We start from the raw sequence: 27,040 nt of genomic DNA on the forward strand, positions 1-27,040 counted from the left end.
ACCCTACAGGCCCCCATTTCCCCTGGAGAGTCGGTAGGAAGCCCCATGCCTCCTTAGGACTACTGATGGGTAGGTATGATCACATCCTCCTCCAATTCTAATCTGAAAGTGACGCTAACTTTTTTGCTTGAGCAAGACCTGGATTCAGAACTGAGCAAATGGGAGGCAAGGAGCATTTTAAGTATCTACTGCTATCCTTCCTCCTCCCCTGGGAGATGAGAAGGCTCTGGGCACCTGCGGTGGAAGCTCCTTCTGGGGTTCCTGCGGCTGCGGGATGGAAGAGTGCTGTGGCCCCGGGGTGCGGCGGGCTGTGCTGGACCAGTGGAGGTCACATCACACCAGACACCAACACAAAGAAACGTTCTGTCTGCGGAACGTGGCTGGCATGTGGAAACAGTCATTGTTTCTGCAGAGACTCTAAAACAAATGCATTCCGTGGGCCCAGGAGCGGGCACTGGACGTGATGAAAGTGCCTTTTGTGGGTGCTTCTGTGGGAGTCGGTGGAGGTCGGTGTGGCCCCCGTAGTGCGGGGCGCGGTCTGGCCTTTCCCGCTAGGGCTCCCCCGCTGCCTGTGGTCGCGGTGGCCGTAGAAACGCGCTGGGCTCCTGCTCCACTTCCTCTCTCTGCCTCCCCTCACCAGCAAATCAAAATACAGACTGAGCAAACAAACAACAAACAGAAAAGAAACCCCCAAAACCTGGAGTTTCGAAGAAAATAGAGCACACTGGCTTCAAAGAGCCTTTTCGTTTAAATTACCTTCTACTGCAACACGGAGCCGATAGAGGGCGACGTCGGCTCCCTTCAACTTGAGCTCTGGAGAGAGGTTCTGCAGCAGGGAATGAACTATAACGTGACTGTAAATACTTTCAGGGCCGTGACTGTAAATACTTTCAGGGCCGAGTGGAGTTTGTTCTGGTGGGGTTTTATGTGTTCTCCTTTTCTTACAAAAAAAGAAGGAGAAAAAAAATAGTGCTCAGTGACGAAATGGCAGCAAGAAACAGATTCTCCAAGTACAGTCTCGCACGCTCCTCAGCCCCTTAGTCCAAAACAAGTGAAGCCACGGACGAGCTCTGGTTTTCAGGTGCTTCACCCAGTCCTTACTGGCAGGAGTTTCATGAGCAGCGATGGGGTAAGAGTTAGTGGGACTGTGCCTTCTGTTTAGTGATGGACCCAGAGGCGTGGATGAGACCTGGGAGGCCTCGGGTGTGGCCTAATTCAGGAGGAAGTTGAGCTCTGAGCTGTTTCCTTGGGTGTGGCCGGTTGCTCAGTACCACCTCCCTGGGGCCTCCTGCGTGGGAACATCGGCCCTTGCAGGGTGGGCAGCAGAGGTCAGGATGGCTGGACCCCTGGCCCTGGCAACTTCGGTGCTGTTCTAACACCTAGGCCAGTGGGTTCCAGAGTGTTTCATACACAGAGGCTTAAGACAAGGGAAGCCCTTTCAGGGTGTGTGTGTGTGTGTGTGTGTGTGTGTGTGTGTGTGTAGGGGGGATGGTTAATTTCTAATACATGGTAATTTCGAATCAATGGAAACTGTAATATTGGGATGTAGCCAGCATTCCAATAGGCTGGAGTTTTATGTGTTATGAATATGGCATTTTTAAAGTTTGACCTAAGGGTGGGACCTTGTTCCTTTGAGTCCCTCAAAGCGTATCATATTCATGTTAGTGTAGAGGTGCTCTGTCTGCCCTGGCCTGAGGAATCTTTTCTTTAAGTAAGTTGGCAATTTTGTGAAAACTGAAGCTTGAACCTCCAAAGCTTACACTGACTACTTCAAGTTTTTGCTTCCCGCCGTTACCAGGGGAACCATTAGCCGAAATCTGATATGTACGAACATTCTCTCTCCCTCCTCTCTCTCCCCGTCCTCTCTCTGTCTGTCCTTCCTCTCCCACCAACCCCCAGTATAGCTTAATACAAACTCTTGAGGGCTGCTAGAATTAAAAAAAAATCCTGCCACTTAATTTTTCTTTTCTTAGCTTCCTAAAATAAAATATTACTTTTTGTTCTTATCCCAGTTCACACTTCAACAACCTCAGATCAGTCAAATGTTTATTAAAATTTTTTTTTAAAAACATAACAAATCAGAATTGATATAGAAAAAAAATTCAAAAAAGCAAACCCATCAAAGCAAAACAAAAACAAGCCAGCATCATAAAATTCAGAGAACCCCCTCTACTATGCTCCCAAAAGAAAAACTCTATTTAGAGCCTGAAGTAGATGGAGCTGATTGCCTGGCTTGGTTTTTTACATGACCCTGAATAGGACACCTCAGTGTGGGGCCCTTCTCCCTGCCACTGCAGCTTGTGCAAATGAAGACTTCCTCCCCTTATTCGGAATGGAGGATCAAGGATATTAATGATGCATTGTTCCTCTTCCAGTGATATTTATGAGGATGAAGGAGGAAAGCAGGAGGGAAATGAGTGCTAAATATATTTTAATCACCTCTGCTGCTTTGAAAGAATTCCCACAGATAATCTTCAGCTCTTCAGCAAAAAGCAGCCTCCACCCTCGAGCCTCCCCTTGTCCCTGTGTGATGTGGCACCGACCTGCAGTGTGGAGGGGTTTGCACAGTGCTCTCATTGTGTAATTAAAAGAAATATCCTGATGCTGATGGACCTGGGCTGGCTTGTTTGCACTATCAGTGCAAACACAGAGACATTAAATTTAAGTGAGGGCCTGGCTAGTTTCTGGGCTTATTAGATTGTCACCCTGAGGCTCTGTTTATAGAGTGGGGCCCTTTTCCTCCCCCACCTCTGGACTCAAGGAGCTCTTCTGGGGCTTTCGGGAGAAACCTCCCCAAGGAGCTAGCCTGGGCCAGCATTTAAACTGACCCAAATTAAGTCTTCAGGAAGGAAATTCTATTCTTCATCTCACTCCAGAAACAGGGCATAAGCGTAATGTTTTTCCCCCAACTGATCTCAAGAGATCAACTTATAGAAGAAAACTGAAATATCCTTCTACTAAAAAAAAGTTTTCTGCTCAATGTCTCTATCTTCCTTTTGATGTCGTTGGGAGAAAGTGTGTCTGCCTCCTTCTTCATTAATATATTCTGTGAAATGTGAGTCCATTTCTTTCTATTTGTAGAACAACAGAGGCCTGCATTTCTGCTCTTATCTCATAATTCTACTTAAAATTCACATGGAGTTGAAATATATCATTTGTATGAAAAATGAGATGGGCCATTTGGAAAATGTAATTTTAAAATATGCAACCTACACCAGCATATGATCAAAGTAATGAGTTAATTTTAATTTCTTTTTCTTGTTCACAGATGTCCTTGAAGGTTATAATGGAACGATTTTTGCGTATGGGCAGACTTCATCAGGAAAAACCCACACCATGGAGGTAAGATTACAATGTGCTCTGATGCGAATCTCTGAGATGACTGAATGGAACTGACGTTTCCAGCAAAACTTGAGGTGCATGTGGCTTTCTTTACTGGGAAATAGAGACGGTTATGTTTGGCCAATTAATTATGTCTTTGAGAAGTTTTAAAATAGCAGCGAAAAATAAAGTCTCAGGAATTCAGTATTTTAAAAAGTACTTTATTGATAACTTTGTGACAGTAACAATACATTCTATTCAGAAACAATCATTGATTAGCTAAGCAGTAGTGTGAACATCATTCTGGACTTCAGCCTCAATCTAACTGGGAAAGCCTGTTGGGAAAATCATTTACCCTGATGAAGGCCCCCGGGGAGGTTTGTCTCTTAGAATAAATAAAAAACTATAGGTCAGAGATTTTTAAAAGTTGGCTTGTGGGCCACGTCCAGCCCACAGACATATTTTTGTTTGGCCTGCACAGTATTTTTTTTTAATTGTAAGCAATGTTAAAAATTGGGTGATTTCACACAATTCAAATTTTCCATCTTAGGTTGAATATTCTGAAGATCTGGCAGCACTGGGTGAATTTCACCATAATATAAAATTCAAGCTTCACTGTTCACTTCATTGTCCTGTTCAACTTTTTGTTAACATTTCTAGTGCAGGGAACAGCTGCTGTCACCTTGGAGAAGTTTGGTAAAATATTTGTTAGTATTTGTGAAAATGGTACCTGTGATACTGGCCCTGGCCACCCCATGTATATGGGGCTGGACTCTCCATTGTACTCACACCCAGCCCACTTCATGCGCACTGGGGTGAAGACGAACTTATATTCGGCATCTTTCCTTATTGACTTACATACCTGCTCCCTGAAGGCACTTCAGGGTATGACCCCAGCTCCAATTGTTGGCTGTGGAATTTTGTGGCTTCAGTCTGTTTTCCAAACAAGGCAGGTCTGCAGACAAAATTGAACCTCTTTGCCTCCTCTTTTCCTTTTTTTTTTTTTTTTTTTTTTTAATCACCAAATCCTATAGGGCCTTCAGAGCCTGATAATTCTTCTAAAGGTGAGGCCCACTTGACAGGTAAGGAGAGGTGGTAAGTGTGGTTATTATAAGAAACCGCGCAGAGGAAGTTTGGGGAATTCAGCAGCAGGGTAAGATGAATCCTTAATCCTTCCAGCTTAGAGTTTTTCATTTACGATGCCCTCGTGGGAATAGCACTGAGACGGCTGCTGCAGAATCGGTTTAGCTTATGAATCATTCCTATTGAAGAGGAGATTTCAAAGGCACGAGGCTAAAATCCTCGGGGCTCTGATGTTCTGCTCATACCGATTTCAAGTGTGGGGTACAGTGCCGGGGATCTCATTTCTGTGTTGTTGACTCTCTTTCACCCATTTTGCTGAAGACAAAGTGGTTCAGAGACTGCACAGATTAAAGGAAGCATGAGGTTTATTTATCACTTCTTTCTGACTAAGCAGGTCTTTCCCCTGACACCTGAGTGGCATCAGCCCGTCTTTTCCTCCTCTCACACTCTACTGCAGAATGTCTTGGAAGCACTGCCTTGCTATCCTCACGCTCCTGCCCCGGCCCCTCGCCTTTCCCTCTTACTAGGCCCCCGACTCTTGACCTTGAGACTACAGAAAAGTTGCAGTTCTACATTTCTTGTGTCCCACCTAGTCTAGTAGCTGTGGACAAAAACTCCCTCATAGGTCTGATGGCACTTGAAAGAGAGATATGGTGTCTAGTGAGGAATTCAATCAGTCTGAAGGTTTTTTTTTTCTTTTTTTTTTTTTAATTACCAAACTATATATAATGCCAAACAAAAAAACAAAAGCAACCTGCGTTATTTAAAATCCCCCAGAACCTCTTGGAATGCTTACAATAGTGACCTTTTAAGCTTTGGGATTAGAAAATATAAGGTACTTGCTAAATGCCAGAAATTTAAACTGTAAGACATCAAGACAGAGAATGCTCCCCAGTGTAAAATCTTATTTCGGGAGAAGAGATGCATGTAGGGTGATGGCAAAGAGCTATGCCCACCCTTTAAAACTAATACGGGAGGCCAGGCGTGGTGGCTTACGCTTGTAATCCCAGCACATAGGTCAGGAGTTCGAGACTAGCCTGGCTAACATGGCGAAACCCCATCCTACTAAAAATACAAAAAAATTTAGCCAGGCCCGGTGGCGCACGTTTGTAGTCCCAGCTACCCAGGAGGCTGAGGCAGGAGAATCGTTTGAACTGGGGAGGCAAAGGTTGCAGTGAGCCAAGATTACACCACTGAGCTTCAGCCTGGGTGACAGAGCGAGACTCCGTCTCAAAAATAATCATAATAAATAATAAAATTAAAAACCAAAAAACAAAAACTAACATAAGATATTTTGCTATAAACTAGAGGCTCTCAAGCCGTCTGAGTCTTACACTGTAAACTTCACAATGCTGAGGACTCATGCGGGACCTGAAAGGAACTGGGCTCCGGACAGGTTTCACCTCCAGTTGCCTCTTCATCTTTGTTAGTTTTAAAAGGTCAATTGTAATGAGTTGCTTTCCTTTATTGTGACTTTTGCAGATCACATACTTGTGCCTACAGTTAGAAATAGTTGATGTGGATGGGAGTTTTTTCCTAGTGCCACCCACCCCCTCACTTAATCGAGTTCTTTCTGTAGGGTAATTATAGATTGGAGAAAAGGTAGGGGATATTTTCAGAGGAAGACAGAGGGAAGGAGGAGCCCCAAGCTGAAGTCATTGATACTTCAGGAGACCAAGAAATCCAGGATCCTGGAATGCAATTAAGTCCAAGAAGCCCTACAGGGTCTGCATTCTCGGAAAGGAGGATTTTATGTATTCAAATTACACCTTGTGATCTTCCAAAGGCTTTCGGAAGGGGATGTTAATTCCCTGAGTGTCCCTGAGTGGACAGAGCAGTCACATTTTAAGCTGTTTTTCATTTTAATCCCCCTGTTTTTGGTCTGACATCCAGTGGTGATTCCATTACCTTGTATTGAGGGGAACAAACAGATTAAGCCTACATAAAATTGGAAATATTAGCTTCTCAAGATGGAGCATTTAAGGTAGGTTTTCAGTAAATATATGACTCACTGGACAGTGTTAATGCTAAGCTTGGTGGACACCAACACACAGAAGGTCCTGGGCTTGTGCAGCCCATACCCAGGGTTGGCACTGGGGAGGACACAGGGGGTTCCAGCTCCAACTGAGGAAAAGGGGACTGTTCTTTTGTTCAGTGTGTGATGCCGGGGAGGGCCTCTCTTGGCCCCATGCCCTACTTTGTGATCCTCTTCTGCACACTGATATAGATGGATGGAGACACCTTGTGTTTTTTCTTTCTGCCCAAAGAGATGCTTGGAGGTCATCTGAATGGTACAGGCTTCCCAGCCATCCCGCCAGGCCTGCCAAGTGATTTTGAACAAGCCTGTCTGAACACACGGTGCTCATGTACTGACGGGCTGACGTCTTAAGTGTTTCGGGAAACTCTGCCCTGCTTGGGAGGTCAGGGAGGCAACTGGGGCTGGAACAAAGAGAGTCTTGTTCAGTGGCTGGTGGCCTGGGTCTTGTTTCTTCTTTCATATGTGCTCCTAAAAGATCACATTCCGTGGAAAAAGTTTGTGGATAGAATTATACGGATGCAGTTATAAAGGTCTTTCTCCTATTTGCTTTCCGGGAGAAACAAGGTGATGAAGCAGTGGATTTCTTTGCTCCCCAAGTTCATCTTTGATCCTTCAGCTAAAATACACTTTCACTGTTCTTTCTCAGTTCCTGTACTTTGTTCTCCCACTCACCTTCTCCGCCCACATCCTCTCTGCCCATCCCAAACTTACCCATTCTTCAAGATTTGGTGTCCCTCAAGCAAGCCATCCCATATTACCCATTTTATTACTGGAAATCTGGGACATTTCTAGTCTCTGAATTTCTATAGCTCTCAGCTGTTTTCCCACTTCTCACTGCCCGAGGCAACTGTGCATTGTGTGTCTGGGCTGCGCATCTCATCTGCAAGGGTCAGTGTAGAGGCAGTGAAGACCTCTAAGGAGCACCTCTCTCTCATACACACACACAGAGACACACCACACACCACATTCCACCCCCCCATGTACATCGTGCACACACACACAGACATATGCACACCACACACATACACACAGACACACCACATACCATACACCCCCACATACATTGTACATGCACACAGACATATGCACACCAAACACGTATACAGACACAGACACGTCACACACAGACACACCATACACCACTACCACACCCCACATACATTGTACACACACACAGACATATGCATACCACATACATATACACACAGACACATCACACATAGGTGCACCACACACACCTCCCACACACATCATACACACACACATACATACACAGACACACCACATACCACATATCCCCCACATAAATGATACACACACAGACATATGCACACCAAACACATATACACACATACACACCACACACCATATATCACACTCCTTAAATACATCATACACACACACAAACATATACACACCACACATATACCCACACAGACACACCACACACCACATACCACATACCCTCCCACATACATCATACGCATACAGACATATACATACCACAGACATACCTCACACCACACATGACCCTCACATACATCATAAACACACACAGACATATATATCACACACATACAGACACACCACATAACACATACTGCACATGCCCCCATACATCATACACACACATATACACATCACACACATATGCACACACAGACACACCACACATTACATACCACCCCTCCACATACATCATACATATACACACAGATATATGCACACCACACACAAACACACCACACACTACACACTATATACCACATATGACCCCTACATAACATCATAACATACAGAGATGTACACATCACACATATACATATAGACACACATACCACACACTATATACCACACCCCCACATACATCATACACACACAGACATACACACACACACAGACATACAATATACCACATACCACACATTGTATAGCATACCCCCTACATACACACACACACCACACACCACACACACAGAGACACCCCCACATATACATGCACACATACAGACACAGCCCACATATATCACACACACAACACACACACATACTCCCATACACACACACAACACACACACACACATACTCCCATATACACACACACACAACACACACACATACTCCCATACACACACAACACACACACACACACTCCCATATACACACACAACACACACACACGCATACTCCCATACACACACACAACACACACACACTCCCATACACACACACAACACATACACATACTCCCATATACACACACACAACACACACACACACTCCCATACACACACACAACACACACACACTCTCATACACACACAACACACACACACTCTCATACACACACAACACACACACATACTCCCATACACGCACACACAACACACACACACATACTCCCATACACACACAACATACACACACTCCCACACACACACACACAACACACACACACATACTCCCATACACACACAACATACACACACTCCCACACACACACACATACTCCCATACACACACACAACACACACATACACTCCCACACACACACTCCCATACACACACAACATACACACACTCCCACACACACACACAACACACACACACACACATACTCCCATACACACACAACATACACACACTCCCACACACACACACATACTCCCATACACACACACAACACACACATACACTCCCACACACACACATACTCCCATACACACACACACACACACACACACTTACTCCCACACACACACACACTGCGTACATCATAAGACACAGACACCACATATCACACATATACAATACACACACACCACAGAATGCCACACAGCCACACACACCACAAGCACCCCCACACTCGCCACACTTCCTACATTCATGCTATAGCACATACCTGCACACATTCCCTACATCCATCTCACACACATATACCCCCCACTTCACACATACACGTTAATACTCCACATACATCACACGCCCCCACACACGCAGACATAACCCCCACACCCCACACATATATCACACACAGGAATATACCACACATCACACATCCATATGCTCCCCTAACACCACACACACACACACACACACACACGCACACACACGCACGCACGCACACTCCACATGCCCCTACATCCTCCCCTGCATACACACACCTGCAGATTGTTTCGGCAGGCCCAGTTTACTGCACATAAAGCCCTTACCACTCTTGAGCATCTGAGCTGGATCAAGCAGCCCAGTTCCTAGGCCTGCGGTGGATGTGGGTATGCTTCTGTTCCTGTGGGGATGGGAGGCATTATTATGAGAACCCTCACTTTTCTCACATTGATTTTAGGGTGAGGACTTCAGAGAGACACAAAGTAGAGAGTGTCCTAGATTCATCTCTCGTTCTGCCTTGGTTCTTGCCCTGACAAAGGCAAACAAAGGGATGTCAGCACTGTATAAGCCAGGAATCAATGGGGAGATAAATCCATTGAAAGGGAAGGCATCTAGGAAAATAAATTTGAGTCAATTATAAATGATTTTTGGATTATCAATCATTCTTCTCTGGCTGTGGGCTACTGAGGAGAAGCTAAGGATTATCATGAATTATTAAAAAGCTCTGGAGGGCTTTGGTAGGGGAGGTCTTTTGATTGGCTGAGTGGAGTCATGACATTTGACCAGATGGAAATGATGTTCTCACTGTAGGTGTTGTTTCTGCCAGTGATCTCCATGATTCAGAGCATGTGGGGGTCCATTGTCTAATTTGTTACACGTTTATGATGGAATATACAGTCTAAAAGTTATCAAGATTTGAGATTGTCAGTCTGTCATATGGCACTGTTTTCTTTCCTAAGATATATATTAATTGTCAGGGATAGAAATGTGTTTCAGACTCTTCAGGTGAAATAAACTTCAATAACTTCTTCGTGAGAACCTGCTATAAGCTGAGTGCTATAATACTAACATTTATTTTAGCCCTTCTCATGTCACTAAGCACTTTATATATCCTATTTAACTTGAATTCTACAATAATTCTATGTAATAAATACTAAATCTTGTAAGCAATGGAGAGAAATATACATGCACTGGCCTTCCCTATCTTTAGGAAGTATGCAGTCAAACTAAAAAACAGTATCAATACATCAAACTATTTAGATTCCTAATAGATAAGGGCATTCCAGAGAAGTATCCATTTTTCCGGACGAGAGAGCTTTGCTGGAAGCCAGACTGCTATAATCCCAGCAGCTCATGCCTGTAATCCCAGCACTCTGGGAAGCCAAGGTGGGAGGATCACTTTGAGCTCAGGAGTTGGAGACCAGCCTTGGCAACACTGCGAAACCTCGTCTCTACAAAAAATACAAAAAATTAGCCAGGTGTGGTGGTGCACACCTGTAGTTCCAGCTACTAGGAAAGCTGAGGATCACTTGAGCCTGGGAAGTGGAGGTTGCAGTCAGCCAAGACTGCATCACTGCACTCCAGCCTGGGCAACAGAGTGAGACTTTGTCTCAAAAAACAAAAACAAACAAACAAAAATCTGGAAAATTCTCTGGATGTACTGTGGGCACCAATCACTTTAAACCTGCAGACTGTGTGTTTGTTCACTGATGGGTTGTTGAACACATATGAGAACTTAAGTGCTTATTTGACGGTGGGCTTAGGCAAAGGCTCTCTGGAGCTTGTGTGTTGCTTTAAATACTTCTGGAAGTCTTCATTAGGAGTGGCTGTCAGATCCTAAGGCATCTTTTCTAAAATCTTCAGGGGTGGCAAATTCTGGACCTTAAAAATGGATTTGGTAATATCCAAATAGCAGAAGAATTTACCTATCCCTATCCCCACCCACTTAGGTGAAATGAGTAAAGTAGAAAAGCGGGGAAAGAAGAATATAAGACTATCTTAAACGTGGATTTAGGTGTTAGAAACAGCTAAAAATTATTTGGAACAATTCGGCCTGGGAACCACAGATTTTTAAAAGAAGTTGATGAAATGTATTTTCTTGATTGATCTGTTAAATGATACTGAAAGTGTTGCTAGAATAAGGTTCTTAGAAATTTTGGAAAATTTTGGAAATCAGTTCTAGAGGTGATTTCATTAAACGAGATTGCCTTACTTGGACCTCCAGGCTCAGGTCAGTTTGTAAATACTCAAAAACCAAATCCATATATTCTCGTTTCTTCTCCTGCTCCCTTTTCCTCCTCCTCCTCACCCCACACTAGCCACATAGACACTGATTTTGTTGCCATGAGTGGCAGCTGGAGGCAATACTGTGGGGCCTCAGAACTTGGCAGAACAAGTGCTCCCCTGCTGGATAAACAGACCAACACATTGAGTTTTTCCACCAACTTCTGGTCTGTTGGCAAGTCAGGTAGATGCCCAAGGGAGCCGGCAGGCACAGGTGGGTGCTTCCTGCTCCACCGAGTTCTGTCTAAGGAACCCAGAGATGGTTCCCTCTCTCTCTCATGTGTCTCCCAGCACGCTTTAACTGCCCATGTTTGTATTTTCACCCACTAGGGGAAGCTGCACGACCCCCAGCTCATGGGGATCATCCCACGAATTGCCCATGATATCTTTGACCATATCTACTCCATGGATGAGAACCTGGAGTTTCACATAAAGGTATGTATTACTGATTGGTCCCCAGAGAAGACACTGGGCCCCAGATAACGTTTCTTATACCTCCTCCTTTCAAGTAGATATAAAAGATGATCTTACTAATTTAAATGACATTCTTGTGGTAAGCAGAGCCCTCTTTATTAGTGACCTAGGCTAACAGGTATCTGGAGTGTCTGCTTGAAATACCCACATAATGAAAGCAAAAGCCTTCTTTAGGAGGAAATCATCTTGATTGTTGCCCAAATTCTACCCTTTATCCTCTGGATTTCTGTGGGTATGACTGAAATGTGTTTGGGTTAGGGCAGCATTTCCCAAAGTGTGTTCTGTGGAACACATTCCCTTGTGTTATTAATGGTGGGCTAGCAGGGAAAAGCACTGTAAGGCCAAATGAGCTGGGAAAATGCTTTCTTGAACAATGTTAAGTTTATCACAAGTTTCAATATACTCTGCAAAGGGGACATGCATTAGATTACATTTCCCAGCTTATTTGAATGTAGACACATTTCTCCCCCTAAGAGTATCACAAACTTGTGTTTTGAGCAGAGTGTCACAGAGCAGAACTCTGAGAAATGTTGGGAAGAGGAATTCTGTTCCTTTTTATCTTCCCCCTTGTATTTTGTTTTTGTTTTAAACCAAAACTTGTTATATGACTTAAATTTGCATTAAAAGAGAGATTTCTACTCTCTTACTGTAGCTGTTAAATAATCAAATTTGGTATTAGAGTATATTCATTGGAACACCCCTTTTGCAAGTGGCTGAAAGGCACTTGTTTAAGCAAATAGAGGATATTATTATAAGATACAGAATCTGACAGTGGGCATTTTGTGGAGGATGAAGTGTGGAGGGCAGGAAATCTAAGCCCTGTTTTTCTTTTTTCTTTTTAAACTTTTTAGACAATTGAGATATTGTTCACATACCGCAAAATTCATCCTTTTAAAGTGTATAGTTTGATGGTTTTTAATATATTCCCAAAAGTGTACAATGATGATCCTTATCTAATTCTTGAGCATATCGTCACCTCCAAAAGAAACCCCAAACCTGTTACAGTCGCTGCTTTTCTGCCCCCTTGCTTGACTTCTTTCTCTTGTTCTGGAGCATCTTTCTCTCTTTTTGGTGGGAGAAGGGGTTGGCAACATGGCAGCTGCTGCTCCACTATTCCTTTATTTCCAACTCTAAATTCCCTTGGGCAGGGACTCATTGGCCTAGCCTACATAGGTGCCCCCCTTGCCCGATGAGCTGTGTTCAGGATGCACATGCTGTCTGGGGGCCCCCACTGTGGCTGGGGAGGGTGAAGGGGCAGTTCTAAGAAGCCTCGCTAAGCAGATCTGCTAAGAGATTTCCCTTCAGGCTGGGATCTTAGTACACCAGGCCCATCTGTTCAGAGATGAGGAAATGGAGGTTTAAAGACGCAGGGTTAGGCCAGGCATAGTGGCTCATACCTGTAATCCCAGCACTTTCGGAGGTTGAGGCGGGCAGATCACCTGAGGTCAGGAGTTCACGACCAGCCTGGCCAACATGGTGAAACCCTGTCTCAACTAAAAAAAAAAAAAAAAAAAAAAAAAATTAGCCAGGCGTGGTGGTGTGTGCCTATAATCCCAGCTACTCAGGAGGCTGAGGCACGATAATCACTTGAACCCGGGAGGTGGAGGTTGCAGTGAGCTGAGATCGCTCCACCGCACTCTAGCCCGGGCGACAGAGAGAGACTCTGTCTAAAAAAAAAAAAAAAAAAAAAAAAATACTCAGTTAGAAGGCCCAACTTAAACACCAAGTTATTGATAAAACTAAGAATAGACCCTAGGTCTGACCAACCGCACATGCGATACCTTTTCAATTATATTAAAACTTCTCCCCTTACTACTGTATACCTTTCGTAAATGACATAAAAAGAAGGCACCAACTGTTTGCCCAACTATAAATTACATCTAGCAAATTACTTTTCCTTAGGATTCCTTTTGTTGGCTAAAGCCTGCTTCTCCTTCTTGCCAAGGCCCTTTATATCTAAGGATACAGAAGCTTGTTGCTTTGATGGGATCAAGATTTAGAAGCTTAGTGCTTCTTTAGGGCTGTTTGCATTTAAATAGCTTAAACTACTGCAGGGTTCTTATGTGATAATCCTGGAATAAGATGTTAAACCAATTACTGCCCTCAAAATAGGGTCTTGTGTTAGAATCTTATTAAGATAAAAACAGCCCTAGCATGAAGTTAGGGGAGGAGAGGAACAACACTCTAAGTCTCTAGGGCTGAATTTTACAGTCCAGATTTCTGTGTTGCATTTGTACTTATGCTTACTTATTTTATAAATAATAATTATAAGTGGGCAAATTAGTTGCTCACTACTTTGTATTTTGAACTGGATAGTGAGAAGCTAAATCAAGAAAAAGAGGAATAATTAAGGCAATATTGAAAATCTGCTCCTTAAAATGAGTCCCACAGAGGTTTTGAACTTTATTTCTGAACATCCTATTTCTTAATGCCAAACAATGCTTATTTATTTTTCTTCCTCCTGGTCTCACAAAGTATTTGAAATGACAAAACAACAAAATCACCACCCCCCCACACACACCAAAAGCAGAAATTAATAAAATCAGAATCCTGTTTCTACTTACATTGAATGTGAATATGATTCTAATTGCCAGATTTGCCAGTATCTAGTTTGTGACTTTTTTTTTAGATGTAATTAATTTTCTCTGCAATCTATGGAAATAAGGCCATATGTTTAAGATCTCAAAAATAATAGACAAGTCTTAATGGAAATCAGACAATTCTGAAATAAATAGAATGCGCTGAACCAGTGTTGAGTTGGCTGCAGGAATGACTGGGTTAGAGATATCCCGGATTGGAGGCCAAACAGGCCCATAAGGATTTGGGGAGTGTGACAGCATGAAAGATCAAAGAAAGCTGTAGGCATGAGTCTTTCTAATGTCACATACGTGTGGCCATGAGAGATGGGCCTCAGGGACAGGGGAGTCTGACAGGTGTTCAAGTAGGCAGATGTTGCTAGGGATACAGGCAGCCAGGAGAGATGCCCAGCAGTGGATTCCAGGGCTCAAGCTAGGACCCCACATCTCAGAGTAGCTGGGATGGTTCCAGTCAGGTAGTTCCAGACCAAGGCACATTAAAGATAATGGATCAGGGCTGAGTCAGAGCTGGGACCAGTGCTGGGTTAGAGTCTTCGCTTCCCCATGACTGGTCCAGAGCTGGGATGTAGGGAGGAGGTTTTACCTGAGTATTCACATCTCAGCTTTACAACTTTACAACTGTTTTCCTTTCTGCCCATTCCCTTGTTTAGATTTCAAAAGCACTTATGAACATAGGGCAGATAAGTTTTTTGGGTAGGCAGAAAGCAGATGTAAACAGAGTACAGAATCCTAGAGGGGGATTTTTGACATTTGTAAAGCCCTATGGCTTCATGTGACAGATGGGACAATTGAGGCCTAGGGTCTTGGTTATGTGTGAATTGAGTCCCTAAGACCACATATTTAGTTAAAGCAGGTCTCAGACATCAGCCAGTATAAGAATCGTCTGGGGAACTGAGAACCAGATTCCTAGTTCCTTTTCTCTGGGATTCGGATTCAGCAGGACTGCAGTAGGGTTCAGGGCTCTGCGGTTCAAACAGGTTCTTAGGTGATGCTGATGAAGGTGGTGCTGCGGCTGAGCCTTGAGACTAATGGGAAGGCCTCCTTTTCTTCTCACAGTTTAACCATCTTTCATCAAGTCCCATTTTGTTCAGATCTTTCCTGGATGCACCAGAGCTGGCCCCCATTACCAGCTCTCGCCCAGTTACCTTTCTGAGCTCCTGTAGTTCTAAACACACTGCCCTTGCCCCCTCCCGGCTTCTCGCAAGTGAGCATTTGGGCTAAGTGCCTCCTCCTTCATGATACTGTCAGTATCATGCAATAAGGTGAGGCCTACTGATTGTTTTCTAAGCTTGCTTGGTGCTCATCTAACGTAAAGCCTAGAGTCCTCCTATAAGTGTCTAGCACACGATGTTAAGAACACCTGAATGACAACCAAAGGGAGCTGTGATGTGTGTGGGTGGAGAGGGGTCCACACTTAGGGAAGCTTAGAGCAAGCGGGACGCAGGGGAATCCCAGTAGAGCTGGCCAGATTATAAGTCTTCACTTTCAACCCCTCATCTTACCCTTCTTAGCCATGCATGACAAAAGCTTTCATAAGTACTAATAATGGTATTTTTGAAATACACTGTGGCATGTCTATTCCAAACTCAATTTGTTTTTAACTAGGTTTCCTATTTTGAGATCTACTTGGACAAAATAAGGGACTTACTTGATGGTAAGTAACCTCAGTGCTTGTCCTTTATTTGTTCTGTAACAAAAGTCCGGGGAGGTTGAAATGGTTTATCACACTTCTGCTTAAGGAATTAATGAAAATTTATAGAGATACTCTATTGCCTTCAGGGTATATGTTTATTCTCAGCCAAGGCTTAAACTTGCATATTGCAAAGAGATTAGATGTGCCTGTACTTTGTAACAAACTTCCATTTTTCCTCCAGTATAGAGTCTTTAACTTTTATTTTCTTCTTTGCATGCTGTCATTCTCATCTCTATAGTGTCCAAGACCAACCTGGCTGTTCATGAAGATAAAAACAGAGTCCCCTATGTAAAGGTATGAGGGAGATTTGATTGGTGATGCAATTAATTTCTCTCCAGTGTCTGTGCTAGTAATTATTACATAAGATGCGCAGAATATTATCTCTAAAGAGCATATAGGCATTATTCAGGCTCCTTAAATTTAATATTCATCTGGTTTTAAAAATGGACATTTACTTTCTTCAGTTGTGTCTTTTCTTTATGACATTACTATTTAATATTATTCACATTTAAAGAGGCTTTGGTTTTGAGTGCAATTGTTTTTACTTTGCAGTAACGCCTATTATAGCATTATCTGTGGAACATCAAAGTATCTAATATTGGTGGCCATAATCACAAATAAATAAAGGTAGAAGGCAAAGCAAAACTTCATCCATTTCTTCTTCTTTCATTGATTTTCTTCTTGGATTTTCTGTCTTCTTAAAGTATTGCTGTTGAGTATGAATATGTACTCAAAAACCTAGGAAAATTTGACAATTCTTTTTTTGGTTTACTTCTATATTTCCTAGGGCTTGCTCAGACTTCTCTTTAATGTGGAATTCAAGCCCTGGGCAAGGAGGAAAAGTTGTTGGATCGATATTTCAGCCTTTCTAGTTATCTGCACCTCTAGAAGATAAACAGGAAAATGTTTCAGCCTTCAAAATATTGTTGCTTTTCAACTCTTTTAATGGTGAACCTGAACTGATTCTCTTCCAGGGGTGCACTGAGCGGTTTGTGTCTAGCCCCGAGGAAGTCATGGATGTAATAGATGAAGGCAAAGCAAACCGACACGTGGCTGTGACAAGTAAGCATGGTGGGGGTGTTTCCTCCCCTGCAGCTTGGGAGACAGATGTCTGCCCACCAACCGAGGGGGGTGGGGAATGAGGTACAAATGAAAGAATGCATGGGAAGGTGATTAGAGAGCAGTGCTCGGACACAGACGCCAGGGTATGTGTGCTATGAGTGTGTCTAGGCAGTCATGGGAAAGGGTGCCTTCTGCTGTGCACAGGACTCTGAGGTCTTGAAGATGTTGGGTGAGACTTACTGGACCCTGATAACAGCCTAAGCCTGAACATTAGGAAAAATAAACAACCAGCCAACCAAAGGGAGGGAAAGAGTAAGCTCCTCAGTTTATTTATTTTGATCATGTTATTGTTCAGGTTAAAAAATAATTCCAAACCAACAAATTCTATGATACGTTGCAGTCACACACATGGAAATAAACCATGTTAGATTTCTGCCATCTGTAAAAGAGAAAAAGAAAGGGAAGAAGGAAGTCAGAAAGCAGAGCCAGGAGCTTTAAGGAAAGCTTTCTGATGTGTTACTAGCAGACATTCAGATCGGCTCATTGGCTCTGCAGTTCCTTCCTCAGTATGTTCATTGCATCCCAGGGAAGCAGTGCATATGGGATTCGGGCCGCAGAGGGTCTGTGAAAAAAGAGAGTTGTCTATCTTATTAAGAGGGATGTGGACAAATGACAGTGAGTTCATATGAACAGAAGCTGAGAGAACTAAGGGTTTATAGCTTGCGTGAGGGAAAAAGATCTGGAGGACGGTGTGTGGACAATGTAATATATTTTACCGTGTTGAAGGTGCTGACACTAAGAAAGAGGGTCAGCTTGTTCTGTTCCATCTTGATGCTTAGAATACCCAAGATTGTTGGAGCTCTAGGGAGGCAGATTTCGACCCCTATGAGGAGAACTCTCCAACCCTTATAGCTGCCCCAAGTGCTGCCTGCTACCTAGAGAGATAGTGAGTTCACTGTTATGTTGTAAAAGAGATTCAGGTATTGGTTTGCTGACTGGTCTAGGCTCTTTAAGTCTCTTCTACCCAAAACTCTCTGATTCTGTGGTCCAGAACTGTAATTCTCAACATTTTCTCTATCTGAGCAATATATCAGATGATATTCATGTATATAGCAACTTTCATAGGTGAGCCTATTCCTGGATACAGTGTTGGTCAAACTCCACTTCTTTTTCTCTTGCTTAAAACATACACATATACATGAAAGAATGTAAGACAGATATTCTTATAGTGGCAGCATCTGTCATTTACGTTATTCACTCTGTTTCTGAAGCTGTTTTTAATCACAAATTATTTATGGCATACCTCATAATCCATTTTGGTGCCTTGGTTTGGAACTGCTAGTCTAAAAAAAAATTGCTATTATTCTTATCATTCTGGTGAGGTTTTTCTTTTATTATTGCAATAAAATATACTTAACATGAAATTTGCCATCTTAACCATTTTAAAGTATGCATTTATGTGACATTAAGTACCTTCACATTGTGTGCGTCACCACCTTCCATCTCTAGAATTTTTTTTTATCTTCTCCAACCAAAACTCTGTACCCATTAAACACCAATTATTTATTCTCCTCTTGCTCAACCTACTTTGTCTCTATGAATTTGACTGCTGTAGGTACCTCATGTAAGTGGAATCATAAAGTGTTTGTCCTTTTGTGACTTATTTTACTTAGCATAATGTCTTCAAGTTTCATCCATGTGGTAGCAAGTGTCCTTCCTTTTTAAGGCTGAATAATATTCCATTGTATGTATATACAACATTTAACAAATTCATTTAAATTAATGGAAGCTTGGGTGGCATCCACATTTTGGCGGTTGTGAATAATGCTGTTATGAACATAGGTGTGCAAACGTCTATTTGAGTCCTTGATTTCAATTCTTTTGAGTATATATGCAGAAGTGGAATTTTCGGATCTTATGGTAATTCTACTATCAATTTCTTCAGGACCTGCTACTATTTGCTATTATTACTATTTTCTATAGCAGCTGTACCATTTTCTTTTCTTTTTTTTTTTTGAGACGGAGTCTCGCTCTGTCGCCCAGGCTGGAGTGCAGTGGCGCAATCTCGGCTCACTGCGAGCTCCGCCTCCCAGGTTCACGCCATTCTCCTGCCTCAGCCTCTCCGAGTAGCTGGGACTACAGGCGCCCACCACCACACCCGGCTAATTTTTTTTGTATTTTTAGTAGAGACGGGGTTTCACCGTGGTCTCGATCTCCTGACCTCGTGATCCGCCCTCCTCGGCCTCCCAAAGTGCTGGGATTACAAGCGTGAGCCACCGCGCCCGGCCTAGCAGCTGTACCATTTTCTATTCCTAACAGCAGTACACCAGTTTCCATTTCTCTAGATCCTTGCCAACTTGCTGTTACTGTTTTTTATAATCGCCATCCAAATGGTGTGAAGTGCTGTTTCGTTGTGGTTTTGACTTGCGTTTCCCTAATGATTAGTGATGTTGAGCATCTTTTCATGTGCTTATAGGCCATTTGTATATCTTCTTTGAGGAATGTCTATTCAAGGTCTGTATTTATTTTTTAATCAGGTTAATTTGTTGTCGTTGACTTGGAGTTCCCTATGTATTCTGGACATCAATCCTTTATTAGATATATGATTTATAAAATTTTCTTCTATTCCATGGATTGCTTTTTTACACTATTGATAGTGTCTTTTGATATAAAAGTTTTTAATTTTGATGAAGTATCTATTTTTATTTTGTTGCTTGTGCTTTGGGTGTCATATCTAAGAAATTATTGCCAAGTCCAATGTCATGAAGCTTTTCTCCTGTGTTTTCTTCTAAGAGTTTTATAGTTTTAGTTTTTAGATGTAGGTATTTGATCCTTTTGGAGTAAATTTTTGCATGTACTCTAAGGTAAGGGCCCAACGTTAATATATTTTTTGCATGTAGCTATCCAGTTTTTCCAACACTATTTGTTGAAAAGACTGTTCTTTCCACATTAAATGGTCTTGACACTCTTGTTGAAAATTATTTGACCATATGTGTGAGGATTTATTTCTGGGCCCTTTATTCTCTTCTGTTGATTTATATGTCTGTCTTTATGTCAATACCACACTGTTTTGATTACTGTAGCTTTGTAGTAACTTTTATTTTTTATTTTTCCATAGGTTATTGGGGTACAGGTGGTATTTGGTTACATGAGTAAGTTCTTTAGTGCTAATTTGGGAGGTTTTGGTGCACCTATCACCTGAGCTGTATGCACTGCACCCTATTTGTAGTCTCTTATCCCTTGCCCTACTCCCACCCTTCCCCTCAAGTCCCTAAAGTCCATTATATTGTTGAAGTGTGAGACCTTCAACTCTGTTCTTATTTTTCAAGATTGTTTAGGCTATTTGGGGTCCGTTGAGATTTCATACATATTTTAGGATGGATTTTTCTACTTCTGTAAAATATGTCATTGAAATTTTGATAGAGATTGCCCTGAATCTATAGATTGTTTTGGGTAATACTGACAGCTTAATGATATTAAGTCTTCCAATCAATCCATTTATTTGTGTCTTCTTTCATATCTTTCAATCACATTTTGTAGTTTCCAGTGTACAAGTCCTTCCCTTCTTTGGTTAAGTTTATTCCTAAGTAGTTTATTCTTTTTTTGCTATTATAAATAAGGTTGTTTTCTTAATTTTTTGGGTTGTTCATTGTTAGTATATAGAAATGCAACTGATTTTTTACATGTTGATTTTGTATCCTACAACTTTGCTGAATTAATTATTAGTTCTAATGCTTTTAAAAAAATGAATCTTTAGGGCTTTTTACATATAATCTGGTAAGATGGTTTTGAGAAATGATTGCTGGTGAAGGCTGAATGGGATGGTTGCTGGGGTCTCTGTCTGCTTGGCAGACAAACACGAGGATTTGCAAGGATTTTTATTTCCAGTACCACATCCTAATGAAGCATATTTAATTTTTGAAACCTTCTTTGCTGTTAGCATAGGTTATAGAAGTGTATGTCTTAATCCTTGCTTAAGAAAGCTTATGGTATTACTGATAAGGCAAGGCTTATGCACATGACTAAGATAAAATACATCATGTATTAATCATGATAAAGTCTGAGGAATTTAAAGTGAGGCAGGGGAGGAAGTAGTGAATTCTTCAAGGGGAAAGTCATGCTGGAGTAGGCATTTAGAGGATGGGGCTTCAGGTAGAGCTAGAAAATCTGATCTTAAACTGTTGACTAAGATTTTTAGGTTAAATTCTTTGCTCCTTGAAGACATTTAAAATCTTGTATTTCTAGAATGAGCATTGTTTTTCAGAAGAAACAGGGGTCTCAGATAATTTTTAAAATTGGCTGGACTTACTTCAATGAAATGGAGCTATTAGGCATGAATTATTATGCTTTTTAGATGAGAGGTTTGCTACCTAAACCTACATGTTCTTTGTAGAGCAGTAAACTATTTTCCTTTTCAGACATGAATGAACACAGCTCTAGAAGTCACAGTATCTTCCTGATAAATATTAAACAAGAGAATGTAGAGACTGAAAAAAAACTCAGTGGGAAACTTTATTTGGTTGATTTGGCTGGGAGCGAAAAGGTAATTGGCTCTTTATTTGTATTATCTACAATTTTCCCCTTTTATTTGCTTCAGTGTGCAATGGTATAATTTTTATGCTTTTCTATTTTCCTGCTTTAAAGAGCTTTTAAAGTTTCTGAGGCTCTGCCAAGGTGTTATTACATTTAACCCTTTGTCCCTGCTTTCTTTTCTGGTCCTGAGGTCTCCTATTGGTGTCACAGGCAGGTGCTTTGCATGCCAACTCTGATTTATCCCTGATGGGTCCTTATGATGATTTGAGGCAACAGTTGGTTTGACTTAGCCTGTGGCAGAGGCAGCTGCACACATGTGGGAGGGATATGAACTTCTGAGAAAAGAGAAAATCCCATGTTGTACCCGACTCTAATAGGCCAGGAACGAGCTTTGCCATTGGAATGTGGCAGTCCTGCGTCTGCAGGTTTGTTTTGCTGATAGAAGGTCTGGAACCTGGGGCGCTCCCTGCATTCCCTGGTTCTCCCAGCAGTAGGCATGGGCTGACGGTGTCCCATGTGGGAGGGTTTGGCTCTCTCATGAAGTGTGGCCTGTAATCAGCCTTAGCGGCAAGGCTTTACTGTTCTCTGGTTTCGTCCGGACTCTCTTTTGTCATCTACGCCCTGACCCATGCCCTCCCGGGCCCTGGCCGAGGCTGTACTCCAGAGCAATAGGACTCCCAGAATCTGCAGCCTCACTTCCATAGCACCAGTGGAGGCTTCTGCTGCCACACCCTGTCTGGAGGCACTGACCTCCCTCGAGCAACATCACAGAGCAAGGCCATGTGCACAATGCCCTCTGGCCTCCATCATCACTGACATCATGCTGATTGTCCCCATGAAGGCCAGCCTTGAAGCTTGGTCAGTCTCCCTAACTGTATGATTGATCCCCACTCATTGCACTACATCACTGAGTTCCCGTATGCCAAGTTATGGCCACTTACATCCACATAAGTAATGGTTACTTGGATTGTCCTCTAGTATGCATTTGTAAAACCGTGAGCAGAAAGTCATCTGCGTATTTCTAGTTGAGAATCTAAAATTTTACTAGTATGGGGCTGGGCGCGGTGGCTCACGCCTGTAATCCCAGCACTTTGGGAGGCCGAGGCGGGCGGATCACGAGGTCAGGAGATCGAGACCATCCTGGCTAACAGGGTGAAACCCCGTCTCAACTAAAAATAAAAAAAAAATTAAAAGAAGCCAGGCGTGGTGGCGGGCGCCTGTAGTCCCAGCTACTTGGGAGGCTGAGGCAGGAGAATGGCGTGAACCCAGGAGGCGGAGCTTGCAATGAGCCGAGATCATGCCACTGCACTCCAGCCTGGGCGACAGAGGGAGACTCTCAAAAAAAAAAATTCGCTAGTATGGGCTTGTAACTTTAGTTAAACAGACGTGCAACAGAATGGAAATAATGGAGCACTGTTGTTTATTTAGAGCCTAAATACCTGAAAACTGCTTAATACTGGCAGACTGGAGTGGAGGCCTGCCTCTGCGCAGCGTCAGTGGTTATTGCTAATGATATTTATGAGGCGTTTGAAATCATGTCCTTCACATAGTTTCTTTTGCTCACACACACGTTTTCCTTTGCCCTAGATGTGTCCATATGACTGTGTCAGTGGGATCTTGTAGAAGAGAACTCTGGGCTTTAGTTCCCGTTTCCTCTGAATGGCGTTCTTCCCTTAGGCTGGCAGTTTGACATTTCTGGGGCTCAGTTTCCTGTCTGTCAAAGGAGGGTGATAGATGGTACCTGCCTTGTATATTTCATGGGGTTAAGATGCTCAAATAAGAAAGCATCTTAAAATAACAGTGCTTAAAATAACATAGACTGCTACTATTTGTGACCTATCAGCTACATGATTTCTCTATGTGTAAGCAGGGTGCCACACAAACAGTTCCAAGGGAGTTGAGAATCTATTCTATTCGGAAAGAAACCTCCCCCTGGACATGAATTCATTTCTGTCAGCAGGAGTTTCTCCTTTATATGTGATTCGAATTTGCGTAGTTGAACATTGCTTCCCCATTTCCTTTCTTGAGAGAGCAGCTGCTCCCCCTGCATCGTTTGTCCAGTCAGCAGAGAAATGAATCATGTTGAGTTCCCTTTTTTTCTAGCATCTGTAAACTGCCCTCTACCTAGAACAAATGCTGTCACGATGAAATTACCAGCAATAACACAGCAAAGGAGAAACTATGCATGGTCCCTCTGGCTGCAGAGGAAAAAAGACAAATTTACAATGCAGTATACGTTTGACTTTTCATTTCTCTCCCAAGGTTTTTGCTTTTTGGATATTTTTCATTTTTTCCTTGCTATGAGAATAAATAGGGAAGGAACGGACTCTGGATAACCAACCCTACCACCTCTAGTCATCTGCCTGAACCTGGAGCTCGTAACTTACATTTTTCCAATATGCCCATTCATTGTGGCTCAGGACAATATTTTCTCTTCATGCTTCCCTCTGGGCTCCCTTCGGCATGGGGACTGCAGCTCAGTCTCCCAGGGCCCAAGCTACCCATGGTGACAGCACTTCTGGAGCCTGGTTTCCCTGGATGGCTGGCCCCTGGGGAAGCATCTGCAGCTCCACCACTTGAGATATTTCAGCTATTCCACTAAAACCCAACTGAGAGGAAAATAATGGCAGGAGAGACCAAATCCCCAGCCTCATACACGAAGGATGGTTTTTATCACTGTGGGTCTTCTCTACTTTTATTTTTCCTTGCTTTCCAGGAGGCTGTCCCCCGTTGCCCTTGTGTGAATTTGAAATTTCTACTTTGTGCTTCTGCTGTCCTGTGCTGCTCACTGCTTTCTTTTCTCTCTGGTAGGTCAGCAAAACTGGTGCCGAGGGAGCTGTTCTCGATGAAGCTAAAAATATCAATAAGTCTTTGTCTGCTCTTGGAAATGTGATCTCTGCTTTGGCAGAAGGGACAGTAAGTGATCCTGCCCCCGTCTATTAAATAATATTATGAGAAACCACCTTTTGGGTCCTCATAGTCCCTTTGCCACACACCCCAAAGGCTGGTTTGTTTTTCTGTTTGGAAAAGGACAGAGGGAATCCTGGCTGTGGATGCCTGCTCGCTGGGAGTTCCCATCTACTAAAAAGTATGAATGGTGATGCTAATTTCCTATGACATAGGTCAAAGAATGGACATTCTAAACTTTGGCAAGATCCAAAGACCCAGCCACAAATTCTTGTTTTACTTGGTTTCTAAGCTCAGTGTCTTCATCCCTGACTTGCTTGCCTCTGTGTTTTTCTCAGAATGGGCTGTCAAAACCAATACTTTTTCTTTTCCTAAATAGAAAACACACGTGCCATACCGGGACAGCAAGATGACTCGGATTCTTCAGGACTCTTTGGGTGGGAACTGCAGAACCACCATCGTCATTTGCTGTTCTCCTTCTGTCTTCAATGAGGCTGAGACCAAGTCCACACTGATGTTCGGACAGAGGTACGTGTGGTCTCTCAGGACCCATCCTCTGTGCTAGGTCTTGGGTCTTAAGAGTGAGTGGCAAGGCTGGGTGCAATGGCTCACACCTGTAATCCCAGCACTTTGGGAGGCCAAGGCGGGTGGATTGCCTGAGGTCAGGAGTTCGAGACCAGCCTGGCCCACATGGTGAAACCCTGTCTCTACTAAAAATACAAAAATTAGCTGGGCGTGGTGGCATGCGCCTGTAGTCCCAGCTACTCGGGAGGCTGAGTCAGGAGAATTGCTTGAACTTGGGAGGTGGAGGTTGCAGTGAGCCAAGATCATACCACTGCACTCCAGCCTGGGTGACAGAGTGAGACTGTCTCAAAAAAAAAAAAAAAAAAAAAGAATAGTGAGTGGCAAGCAAGGGGCTATTGTCAGAGAATCACAAAGTAAAGGACAAACAGCCTTTTACTAAATTACATCTAGCAGGTGATATGTAAACTTGAGGCATCACTTATTGAAGCCAAAGCAATAATTATATTTTAAAATAATGGGCAAGAACATGCCAATCAAAGGTATGGTGTTTAAAACAAAACAACCAAATTCATTTCAGATGTGAATTGGAAATGCACTGGGGTATTACTTTTGTTCTTCATGGCACTGGAGTCTACCTTTTAGGTTCATATTATTTCAAGTGTATAAATCTCAAGATAGATAACTGCCTTTCGCTCCAGTATTTGGGATCCATTGCACAGTTGCTGATAAAACACCCAGAAAATTAGGTGAATGCAGAATAGAGGTATAAAAAGAAAAGAAGGGGAAGGAATCTTTACCAGCACTGGAGGTAGGAGGTCTGGACTGTAAGCTGAGAAGAGACATAGATGACAGCTTCCTACCTTTAAAAATTCCCACATGAGACTTCCTAGATCTCTGGGAGGTGTCCATAGGTGGGCAGCAGGTACGACTCCATAATGGTAAAGCAAGAGTTACGTGTGTGGTTTGGTTCATATCTTCCTTTTTTTCTTGTCACTTTCTTTTTTACGTACCCCCTCCCACCGTCCAAGGCCTCACCTCCTTCAGGCATGTTTCCTCAGTTCCAGTGTTTAGGTTCTGTCCTTCAGCCCTCGTGCCTCAGTGTTCATTCCCAGAGTGCTTGGGGTTCTGTGGATTGGGCCATCTGAACATCTTCAGTGCTCAGCGAGCTCTGAGGTTGGATGAGGGCTCAGAGGGCTGAGGTTGGAGGTGGATTCTGCTGCCATCGGTTCGTTTAATTCTGAACAATCATGTGATCTTTAGACAAGTCACCAGTGCTCTGTGGGCTTTAACTAGCTCATTTCTACATGGATGCACAGAGCACTTCCCTGCCTTCTCCCTGGGAGTGTGTGTTGTGTGGTTATGCCTAAGGAATAGTTTAAGATGAGAGAAAGGACAGATGGGGGTGGGCATTTTGTCTGGGAAATTGTTGTGGCTTGTTTAAACTGCATTAAGCCCCAGTCATTTCCTGAGCCCTCAACAGAACATAGAATTACACAGCCATGGCACCTGTGGGATGTCTAAATAAATAATAATTATATTGAAATGTTGTGGACCTAATATATCTTTTAAACTGGATTTGGGTCCTTTACTTCCTCCCAAATCGCTTCCTTGATTAGTTAAATGCTTAGGCCAAGGGAG

The 27,040-nt window shown here is 42.9% G+C and overlaps 2 protein-coding genes across 5 annotated transcripts in view; one reads left to right on the top strand and one right to left on the bottom strand.

Annotated features, from left to right (window-relative positions):
• KIF5C (kinesin family member 5C) overlaps positions 1-27,040 on the top strand; it is a 155,429-nt gene that overhangs the window by 51,692 nt on the left and 76,697 nt on the right. For both annotated transcript variants that reach the window (XM_063631013.1, XM_055262657.2), the window contains exons 3-10: positions 3,269-3,342; positions 11,942-12,046; positions 16,288-16,336; positions 16,614-16,669; positions 17,350-17,437; positions 21,856-21,980; positions 24,782-24,886; positions 25,257-25,405. In XM_063631013.1, coding sequence (XP_063487083.1) covers positions 3,269-3,342; positions 11,942-12,046; positions 16,288-16,336; positions 16,614-16,669; positions 17,350-17,437; positions 21,856-21,980; positions 24,782-24,886; positions 25,257-25,405 — 751 coding nt within the window. The remainder of the gene's footprint in view (positions 1-3,268; positions 3,343-11,941; positions 12,047-16,287; positions 16,337-16,613; positions 16,670-17,349; positions 17,438-21,855; positions 21,981-24,781; positions 24,887-25,256; positions 25,406-27,040) is intronic.
• Positions 6,683-11,299, bottom strand: LOC134735544 (keratin-associated protein 5-1-like). 3 transcript variants are annotated; one of them, XR_010118744.1, is made up of 2 exons: positions 7,878-11,299; positions 6,683-7,822 (listed from the first exon to the last, which is right to left on the bottom strand). XR_010118744.1 is itself a non-coding variant. In XM_063631105.1 (2 exons), exons 1-2 carry the CDS (start codon positions 9,245-9,247, stop codon positions 8,219-8,221), a joined length of 951 nt encoding a protein of 316 aa, XP_063487175.1. In that variant the 5' UTR covers positions 9,248-11,299; the 3' UTR covers positions 6,683-8,218. The 3 variants fall into 3 exon arrangements, 2 of the variants coding, with proteins under 2 accessions (XP_063487175.1, XP_063487174.1); XM_063631105.1 differs by having other exon boundaries at positions 6,683-9,137; positions 9,216-11,299; XM_063631104.1 differs by having other exon boundaries at positions 6,683-8,752; positions 8,822-11,299.

This window comes from Symphalangus syndactylus, chromosome 22 (genome assembly GCF_028878055.3).
Source record: "Symphalangus syndactylus isolate Jambi chromosome 22, NHGRI_mSymSyn1-v2.1_pri, whole genome shotgun sequence".
NCBI classification, from domain to species: domain Eukaryota; kingdom Metazoa; phylum Chordata; class Mammalia; order Primates; family Hylobatidae; genus Symphalangus; species Symphalangus syndactylus.